Source organism: Dysidea avara, chromosome 3 (genome assembly GCF_963678975.1).
Source record: "Dysidea avara chromosome 3, odDysAvar1.4, whole genome shotgun sequence".
Taxonomy (NCBI): domain Eukaryota; kingdom Metazoa; phylum Porifera; class Demospongiae; order Dictyoceratida; family Dysideidae; genus Dysidea; species Dysidea avara.
The window spans coordinates 25,035,254-25,046,059 of record NC_089274.1 but is presented as its reverse complement, the minus strand read 5'-3'; the positions used below and the strand labels follow the sequence as shown (position 1 = coordinate 25,046,059).

Here is a 10,806-nt window from a genome sequence, read left to right as displayed (position 1 = left end):
TAGCTTATATTAAAGAGGTAAACAAACCCTAATCCTAAGGCCACCAATTATAGATTCCTTGTTCCTGTCACCCGACCGCATGGTAATTTTAAAGCCGCATGCAAATTTATTATTGCATTTGATAGCCACATGAGCTAAATATTACTACTGGCAGGGAGTTGTGTGGTCATGTCATTGGGATGAAGACTAGTGTCTTGGTGGATAGGTACCTTGTAACTAAAAAGTTCAAATCAGTACACAAACATAATACACAGAGTATTGTTTGATAGAAGCTGTGACAGCTGTCCAAAAATGAATCTATAGCTATTACATTGAATGTCAATATTATTATAGAAACCATGGCAAAAATACACACCACACTATAAACTGGTGATACACTGTTATATAAACAAATTTTCTGCCATCAACTGCTAAAGTGATACAAAATTCATGCACATAATAATATTATAAGCAAAATAATTTTGTATACATTAATTAATCATCTTGTGTGCTATGTTGTACAACATGTACACCATAAGAATTATTATTAACTGCAGTTATACTAGTAGAATCAGAGGATGGTGGCTCACTACTCTTTTTCTTCAGAGTATCACTCACAGTCTCATACCGCACATCATCTTCTATTGAGGGTGCAGGGTATTCATATAGATGACTACTGGTAGCGCGATTGGCTTTCACTGGTGACCTCAAGTTCTCATCTCTTATCACATCAACTGTTTTACCAGAATCAACTTCATCTGGTGTGTAGTAGATGTTTGATACGTTTCTCTCTGTATGGGGATTCTGATGGCTTTGTGACAATGATGAACTTTGAAGTAAAGAATGATCTGTCATTTCACTGCAATAAAGAAACCATACGTTATGTTCAACAGGAATGAGCCAATTTTAACATGATGAAATATATGCATGAAGGGTGACTATTTTGGCAACCTGCACCCTAGGTAGCTGAGACTCTATAGACAAAGGGATGTGGATGTGTCATTACTTTAGTTGGCAAAAGCAAAAAAAAATCTCAATTTCAAATTGAGCAGTCTTTATTGCTCAACTGTTTCTAATTCAGTTGCAAACACATGTTTTGTACATAAAAGCATGGTGACATTCTTCTGTATTTAAACCAGAATATGGTATAGCAAATGTAGAGTAATCTTTCACAGAATGATCCTGGGGCCCTAGCAAAAGGGTTTTTTTAAGGCCCTTATGATGATATATGCACAAACGTGAATTTGTGGCACTAAGTGGAGAGCTAAAAGGTGGTCACAAAAACACACAGTATGCAAAGCGAAGGGGCTGATCCAGGGGGTTTCTGAGGTTTCCAGTATATTCAAGCAATTAAAATAGATATTACATATTTGCAAAGGTATCAAATGCTCAGATTGAAATACTCTAATAGAGAAGTCAACTATCCTAATACAACAGTCACATTTTGTAAAAGTTGCATAGTTTACATGTATACCAACACAGTAAAAATAGTCTAAAATTGTATCTCAGCATGTTTAAGGTACGAAAATTTTCCTCAGAACGTGCCCCCAGACCCCCACAATGCTATCCATGTTTGTTGTATACTTCAAACTTTACATAATTCTGCCTCTTAAGTCTTTAGCCTGCTCCTGATATGCCAGCAGAAGCAAGCAAAAGCAGCCTATACCAATCTTAACACATGTTTAAAATGTCAGCTATAAAGATTTTTAGGTGAAAATTGGTACCAGATAATTTCAGAATAATAATTTCCTGGAAGAGCATGCCCCTAAATTTAAAGGTGCATGCAACAGAAAATTTGTAAACCTGTCACTGAAATTCCTGGAGCCACCCTTGAAGCATGCTCCTGCTGGGGGAGGGACATGCCCCCAGACAGATTTTTATTTCAAAAATCAACCCTTTGAGAATGAATCTAGAAGCAGATCTGACTGGAAATTATGTGACCATTCAGGTAAGTACCAATTATTAGTGCAGTTGCATAGGTTTAATGAGTATATTGTTGTTGCTTTAGTTTTCACAGTAACTGTCTATTCTTTGACTGATCTATTTGGGGTTGTGCAATAATAATGATAACGTGATTATTGTGATACCTATGTCATTATTGTGGTAAAGATAATGAATTTTCTATTGTGGATAACTCAAGATAATAGTAAATCTTCATAGACTATTGTATATTAAAAGCAGGCAGATGATACTCTTATGAGTACAAGGTCACACAATCAGCTGTAGTGATGCTGAAAAAGGCAATTTTCCAGCCTTAAACAATTATTATTACACAAAACTGTACTTGTAAAAGTACTTGTTGACAATATTTCATTATCAAGATAATAATGGTTTATCATTTTTGTTATCAAAACTTATCATAATACAGGTTTTTTTCATTATATCGCACAGCCCTAGCTCTATTGGAGTATTTCAATCTTTCTTACTGGTATAAATTAGTGGTCCAGTTAATTTGTTAAGGGAACTATGTACATACCATGTTAGCTCAGTGATACACTTTTTATAATTTGCATATTTTACTCCTTGGGGCTTGTATCTGGAATTTTGGAGCCCTAGATTTGGTATGCTTGCACGGGGCACTATAGCAGGCATTTCCTACTTTGCCAATACCCCTAAGACCTTCCCTGGTCCTTTAATTTAGATCTTTTATTCAATTGGAGATGTTTCATGACATATACCCTATTATGAATTTTCTGCCTAAGGAGTAACGTATCCTCCTTTGGATCCATCTATGCTCTGTATCTACACATGATCAGTGTCAAGCTACTTGAATAAGTATCAATGTGTTTGCCATTCACATTGCTACAAAACACATACATGAACATACTTTTTAGTGCTCTCCTCGACATCTTGTGATCTATACAACAAAAAGTATATAAATAAAAAGGACCCATACATCAACAACTAGAGTCTATTTGCATTCACATGAGTCCTGTAATATCAAGCAAGTGAATTATTTTTTCTCTCAATAGCTTCATATTGAAAAAAAAAACATGTTACAAGAAATTTTGTGTGAAAATTTGTGTGTCATATAACTGACTTGTTCTTGTTCATATTAAAGCACTTTTTTCTTAACTGATAGTTGTGGCATTAGAAGACTTTACAGTGTTACATAATGTTTGGGAAGATGGCCTGTGTAACAAAAATGTTTTCTTTAAATATCAGAGCTATAGTGATAATAGACCTTAAATACACATAAAATTAATGTAATTATAACATCTTAGCCAACAATAAAGAATACAAACACTTTTTATCATATAATGCAGCGTAACACAGGATATATATATATATATATAATATATAACAGACTAACTGGTATAGATCATTTTCGACAACACAGGTGGTACTATTCAGCATTGATGTCATTGAACGTTTGGGTTCACTTCTCCTCCACCAAATAGCAGCCACGACAACAATTGTGACCACCCCAATAGCAATAAATATTACCACAATAGGAACCACAATGATTGCTGGACCACAGTTGTCATTATCACTTGATGCTAGTTGAACCATTGGATCAGAAGTTGCAGTAACTTGTACAGTGATAATGGAGGTTATCAGATACACAGTTGAAGTGACATTTATAGTGTTTGTAACATTACAAGTAGCAGGTACATTTGTGGAGAACACTTCTGATGAAGTATTATTCATTGACACTGGTGCAGTGGATACTGTGGTAGATTCTACAGCTGTTGTTGGATGAATCTGGCATGTCTGTAGTGTAGGTAGAACCGGTGAAGCGTCCATGTCCTCTATGTGATTGACCACTATATACATACATGAAAGATGTTAGCAATAATTATAGTATGTTCACGTTGAGCTGAATCCTCAAAAACATTTAATAACTCATGGATGCAATTACACACGATCTTGAAATTTGGCTCATTTGTAGTACTGCTTGACCCGCTAAAAATGTTTCAAAATTTTTCTGTTCAAATGTTTGACATAATATTTACGGCCAATCAAAATTTTCACAATACATTTCCTATGGGGAAGCCATATAAGTACAGTGTCCATTACAGCCCTTTCCCGAACTTGTAATGGGGCCAAACTGTACGTGTCTGTTGTTGACACCTTTGCTATTACCAATAATCATCTGGTTGGCTGAAATGTTAACTCTGTTGAGAAAAAATCCACTTTTAATTTTTAGCTGTTTTTCAGGGTTCAGCTCAACATGAACATACTATAGCTGGTCACATAATTGGAATAAATTATAATTTTGAAGTGAAACAAACTTTAGAATCTTTTGCTGATGGCATGTTAGGCAGTACAACTATCTTAATTAATGCACATCAGGCCATACAATAATGTTTCTGCCGGGTCCTACTAACTCTTCAAAATTGAACAGGTGACCAGGAATCATAGGTGTAGGAAGTGGGGTATGCCCACCCACCCCCCCTCCCAATAATTTGGCTAGCCATCCCCTAAGTACTCAACTGTCTACTTATAGTTACCACCAATGTTTCAGATTATTCTATAATTTCACCTTTCTATTAAATCAGCAATCCATAAAGAATTATGAAATTATCAGCTTGCACAGTGTCTCCTCAGAAACACTCAGATCGACGATTGTGACAAGCACCTCCTCTAAAATTAGTTTTTGTAGTGTTTGTGACTAACATAGAAGTAAATTACACAAATAAGAATGCACTGCTCAAGCATGTTTTTACTATCTGAAATTCAATCCCAAAGTGTTAGTTTTCTCAAGTGTTTTAAAAAAAATTCTTGGGGCAAACACCCCTAGTTTAGCATGCTTAGCTTTTATTTTATCCTTACCATTGTCTGCCCCCCCCTCCCCAAACCATGAGATGCTTGCTACACCTATGCAGGTTAAGAATTTTCTACGTTCACAAAATTTTAGTTTCAAGATTCGTATTCGCAGGGTCATGTTTGGCCTTATTACAGGTCAATTAGCATTACAGAAGAACAAATTGTGCAATTGTATTCCACCTTTGTGTTGTGCATGTACATAGAAGAGATGGTCTGTACAATATTGGTGCAGTGCACTAAATCAAAATTTAATGTAACCGGCTCACTTCAGAAATATGTAAATAAATTTTGTGGTCTGATTTATATAGGAACTAGCCGGCCTACTGCATATGCATGTGAAAAACACGCACTACTATAAACCTTGCACCATTTGTACTCTAAGAAGACTTCATCTAAAGGGATATATGCTGTATGCTGTTGAGAGCTAACCATGTCTATACAGAAGTAGTTGACACATGAATTTAAATGATTTACCGATGGGTCTGGCTTTCTACACTGTTCACCAGTTTAATGGCCTTGGTAGTACACAATCTTTTATTACATGCACTAATGCATGCTATTTTACTAAACTCTTCAAGTAATTCTTATCATCATTGGCCACTTTACAATGCTGAGCAAAAATGTACTGCTTTGTGAGGTTGACAGTGCAACATGTTTTTACCTTCATGAGATAGGCATCCAGATAGTTCAACAGCAAAACAAGGAGGTACACTGGATCCAAGCAATTCAAATGTAAATCTTGTTGAATTAATAGGTAACCATAGTGATATAGTTCTAATAGTTAATGCCTGTATTGCATATCCCTAAATAGACGTAAACAAATACATCACATATTTAACTATTATAGTGATAAAAACTCACAATTATTCCACCAACATTTACGTATAACATGTCATTTGAATTATAATACAACCTAAAACCAATTCCATTGCTGCTAGAAGCTCTCATTCTTGTCAAGTACACGAATTCATTGAATTGAATGATGGCACGTTGAAAGGATACTTCTGCAGCACAGTATGGATCAAATAATTCCAACACTTTTGCAGAATCATTCTTGGCAGATGTCACAAATATTGTTAACATGTTTACCATGCTAGCATCAAATCTTGTGGTAACCGGACATTCTATATAGAAAGGAAATACATACAGCATAATAAATTGTGCAGGAAGGATGTGATCATGAACACATCAATTTTGAAATATCTCAACATTTGGTTATTATGCAATCTTCAATACTTTTCAAACTATTTAGTTACAGATTGCAGACATTTCATTCAGGATATTTCATGTGATCATGCAGGTATCACAAACTTGGTGTTTGCATGCCTGGTCACACTCTAAAACAATGATTTTGCATATAGAATGGCCACTTGAATTTAACAGTCAATTGATCCTATATACTTTTTAAACACAGGAAATTAATAAGGCTCATAACATGCAAAGGTACATCAGAGCCTGAGGAAGGAAAATTGCTGTTAAAATTGCTACTAGGTGTTGCCTGAAAGGAGTAGAGTGTAATGTGAAACACTAGCATTCTAGGGGGTCTGGGGACATGCTTCTCCAGAAAAATTCTACACTCAGACATGCAATTTTAGTTATATATATTTCACTGCCAGAGGTGTAGCCAAAACCCAGGCATCAATAATTGTATAATCACTAAGATCAAGATAGTCTAATAAAGCAGTCACAGTATTTAAGGAAATGTAGTTTGTGGAGGGCAGCTATTGTCAGCAAGTAGTTTTCCTTTTTTTTGGTCTTGCTATACAGCTAGGCCAAAAGTCTGCTATGCCCCTGTTCACTGCTAGCTATATGCTCAAACCATCTAGCCTATATATAGTTGTTTCAGACTTTCTATTACTAAAAAAAATTAGGAATTTTAAATTAGAGTAGGGACAGTGTATAGTGCTGCAATAAAGAGTACTGAAACAAGCTGGATCGGAGTAGTATGTAATGTCCAAATACTGTAAAACAATAAGAAGTGAATATCCCTACTGTGCATTGAGTGTACCACAGTAGGGATATTCACTTCTTACTGTTTTACAGTATTTGGACATTACGTACTACTCCAATCCAGTACTTTTCATTGCAGTACTATACACTGTCCCTAATCTAATTTAAAATTCCTAAAGTTTTGTTTGTAAAGTTTTTTAGCAAGCTCATGACCACTAAATAACCTGCTTTTCACAAAACCAGTCACAATATTTTAAAAGAGTTAATCACAGTACTATTATACTAGACTATGACTCATACAATAACAATACTGATCAGTGGGCATGGCTCTACATAAGCCTGCAGAAAATAATGAACATGGATTCATGCATACCTACAGACTGATGAATGGGCATGGCTACCACATGTCTACAGACAGTAATTTACATAAGAGGGCGTGGCTCACGAAAGAAGTAGGGCTATGCTATAATGTGTAGTAACACATCAACATTTAATTTAGTACGTGGGTCAGACCTGAATAATCTTTAAAGCGGAACCTGGATGACCCGACTTGTTATTCTTACTAAATAAATTTTATTGACTTACACATTGCTATATAGTTTGCTGCGAGTTGCTCTCAGTGATCGATATCAACAGCAAGTCACGTACGCGTGTGTTCAAATATTTTGATGCAATCGGCGACCAATTGTATTCGAATAGTTTGATGCAATATACACTGGTAGATGAAAGCTGTGTGCTGTAGTCTTTTAACACTCAGTAGTAGAACCTTGACTGATGGCCATGGTAAAGAAGGATAAAAGGTAAGGCAATAGCACAAGCATTGTATGTTTATCAATATACCAAAGGTTTTTCTTAAGCAAGCTAGAAACGTTTCTGCGAAAGAATTAGGGCTGTAGCTGTAGCAAGAGCTGTAGCCAGTTTTCCATTATGCTTGACTGAAGGCATCAGGCAGGCAGGCAGGCAGTAGAAGAATTTTTTTTTAATTCTGTAGCAACTTGACGGAAGCATTTCGGATCAATCTGAAGACACTTTTGGGGTTGGTTTTACCCAATCAATACTGTCATGTCGTTGTGAGGAAAAATCGCGGCAGGTTTTTGGGTTATATGATATCAAGGATTGCCCCCACACCTTTGATGTCCCTGCTATACAGTACTATTGTACTGTATGATATTCCATTAGGTAGGTAATTGTAGAACTGACATATAGACAGGCCATAATTACATAATGAAAATTGATAAGATTGTTAGTTCATTAGGATGACAGAAGACCAATACTTGCAATACACTACCAAAATTAATGTTTATCCAAAAGGATGAATCTCTGGCTAAATTGATAGAGTTACTGATATAGCCCACAATAATATACTGCATGAAGCATGATTAATGATAAACAATCTTACCATTGACAAAACATCCATACAATTCCATCCTTAGACAAGCTACTGTACCAACCCATTGTGTGGGAGTGACACGTATGAACTGAGCCAATACTGGATGAGAAAAGTTTCTTGTATCTTTAACCAAACTGCAGTCACTACTGGTAGAAAAGGCCTGAAATTCATACATTCATTGAACATGAGCCATTGTATTGAGAACTCACAGTTTGATTAGATTCTTGTTCCGTAACACAATTAAATTCTCCACTAGACCTTGCATATTCCACATTGTACTGAGTTACATAACCACCAGCAGCACCAAAAATGGATATTGCTTCTACCACAATTTCAGCAGCAAAGTCAATTTCAATGTATTCATCTCCTGCACTAGCACATGTGGTAAAATCTGAGCACCATCCAAATCCAGATGGTGATACTTCAGTTGGCACATGAGGACTGCTAGAAGATGTAGCACTTGCTCGTGTACCAAATATTGGATGGATTAAAGATGCCTCATCTAGTAATCCAATTCTATTAACACATTGTGTAACTGTAGTAAGAAAAGATGACAAAGAACTTGTAATATACAAACTTATGGAATTAACTTCAGTCCAAGTGCAGCTACAGATAAGTGTAGCAGTTTTGATTAACTGTCTGTAACCAGTTATAATAACTCTAATTTTTCAAAATCAGATCCCTGAGGTGAGCAGGCTTTATGGGCATCTATGACCATAGTTCAACAACTAGTATAACCCACTGGAGTATAGCATGATGCCCAATTATGTAAAAGTAAACACCAGCCTGTAAAACAGCTCGAAGAAAGTAATTGACCTGTTGCGGCAATTGAATATAGTTAAGAGATGCACTTCTACTGCATAACTTCAATGTCAAAGGCTCCTTACAATGAGTGATGTGTTAATTATCCAGCATTACTTGTTAACTTCCAACAGAATTTATTGCAGAAGTTATGTGTTGATTAATATCTATGTAATTTTAATCACAAATTGATTTGATCAAATTAAAAGCAAAGCATTTCAATATCCCATTCTACAGGCTTTTATAATTAACACTGTTGCATATTTACAAGTATTTTGGATGGTTTCAAATAATTGCCACACCTTTGCTTCTTTCAAGACACTTGTGAAATTGCTAACCTGAAAATAATACTATGACTTCATCATTTATAATTGTCAACAAACTTAGCTATAATAATGGTTGCTGCTGACCCAAAATTGGATTTTTCAGGAGTGTTTATATGTAATGAACTTTTCATTAATTTGACTGACTCATTACTCATCACTATACTGGTGCCAGCTATTATACCACAATGGGCATGGCAATATCAGTTGTATCATGCACCATTGCAAGTGTGTTGAATCTCAGTACACCTGTGTAGCTAAGTCTACAGCTGCAAACCTGCCCTTCAGTGCTAACGTAACTTGTATTCTCATAATGAATTAACCCCAACATATCGTAGCTGCATGGTTGGTAACATGAAGTGTATCAAGTAATTTTACCAAAGTTCTCACTATGAGATAATCTACACCCGTGGTTTGCTTGATATTGTGCATATCAAGTAAATCACTTGGGCACATGATCCAAAAAGTGTGGCAATTATTTGTGACCAAAGCCATGATATGAAGTATCAGTACTCATTCAGTCTACCTCTTTTACTGGCTGGTAATTTCAAGTAGTAAACAAGGTGGAAGAATTTATAAATGACTTCCATATAATGCTGTTATATCTATGAATACAAGTTATAATGACATTCATCCAGAAGGTCTCACACATATTACTGATGTCAGCTGATCACCCCCCATGCATGTTTGGCTATGCCACTGACCATAAATACCATTGACTGACAGTATTTGATTGTTTGATCATATATAGTATATGTACGTAGCACTTGCACACACTGTACTTAGCATCATTGTATATAGTTACTTCAGTCTGTACCTCCTGAGTGGACCCTTCAATGAAAATACTATACTGTCTTCAATGATGATATACCTTCAGTAATTATTGTAGACTGGGTAGCTAGCTAGCTTATGCATGCATGCATGCTACATCTGCTATTTGTCTATCACTTTGCAACTTGCACAAGGGGTATAATAGTAGTGTACACATCAAAGATTGTGTCTAGGTGTCTAGCCATGCTAAGTCACCACTGAGGAGGGATCCCACGCCAATGGCATTATAGTAGCTAGCTACCGACCTCGCCACTGCCGTGACACAAATTCTCGCACTCGCCTCTCAGTACATGCACGTAGCTACAAGCATAGATATACTAACCTGGGGTTGGTATATCTATGCTACAAGCATACACAAGTAGATATTACCTCCGGTAATCAGTTCAACTTCAGTTGTCAGGAATAGCAGACAATAGTGAAAGGATAATGTATATAGCACACTCCTTTCCATCATCACGCGTGAAGAATCACCTGATGCATGTAGTCTATAGCAGCATGAAAAAATGTAGCTAATGTTACATGGGGCAATTGGAAACAGTGGAAATGGAAACTGGAAACGGAAAGTGGAAATGGAAAACGGAAATGGTATCCTAGAGTAAAAACCTCACTTAGTGGTCACCTCTTAAAGACCACCTTTTTACAAAGACCACCTCGAGCTCTGTACAAAGACCACATTGTAAATAGGTTCTAAAGACATACATGATGATTAGACAGCTTCATGGTCACCTTTTATAAAGTCCACTTCTTTTCAAAGACCACCTC

General features: G+C 36.1%; 1 protein-coding gene across 3 annotated transcripts; it reads right to left on the bottom strand.

Moving 5' to 3' along the window:
* Nucleotides 1–325: 325 nt before the first annotated feature.
* On the bottom strand, nucleotides 326–10,568 carry LOC136251866 (uncharacterized). 3 transcript variants are annotated; one of them, XR_010699232.1, is made up of 9 exons: nucleotides 10,414–10,568; nucleotides 8,299–8,624; nucleotides 8,099–8,249; nucleotides 5,611–5,873; nucleotides 5,411–5,552; nucleotides 3,293–3,746; nucleotides 3,020–3,111; nucleotides 2,807–2,836; nucleotides 765–838 (listed from the first exon to the last, which is right to left on the bottom strand). XR_010699232.1 is itself a non-coding variant. In XM_066044268.1 (8 exons), the coding sequence occupies exons 1-8, from the start codon at nucleotides 10,496–10,498 to the stop codon at nucleotides 475–477; spliced, it is 1,815 nt and encodes a 604-aa protein (XP_065900340.1). In that variant the 5' UTR covers nucleotides 10,499–10,568; the 3' UTR covers nucleotides 326–474. The 3 variants fall into 3 exon arrangements, 2 of the variants coding, with proteins under 2 accessions (XP_065900340.1, XP_065900341.1); XM_066044268.1 differs by lacking the exon at nucleotides 3,020–3,111 and having other exon boundaries at nucleotides 326–838; XM_066044269.1 differs by lacking the exon at nucleotides 3,020–3,111 and having other exon boundaries at nucleotides 326–808.
* Between the last annotated feature and the right edge of the window lie 238 nt (nucleotides 10,569–10,806).

What these genes read in the sequence shown, in the direction of transcription:
- LOC136251866 (XM_066044268.1), bottom strand. Translation starts at nt 10,498, where the DNA reads ATGATGGAAAGGAGTGTGCTATATACATTATCCTTTCACTATTGTCTG. An exon ending in TAAATGTTGGTGGAATAATT is followed by an intron (nt 5,553 to 5,610) that starts GTGAGTTTTTAT and finishes ACGTCTATTTAG; the next exon opens with GGATATGCAATACAGGCATT. An exon ending in GTCGAAAATGATCTATACCA is followed by an intron (nt 2,837 to 3,292) that starts GTTAGTCTGTTA and finishes TTTGTTGTATAG; the next exon opens with ATCACAAGATGTCGAGGAGA.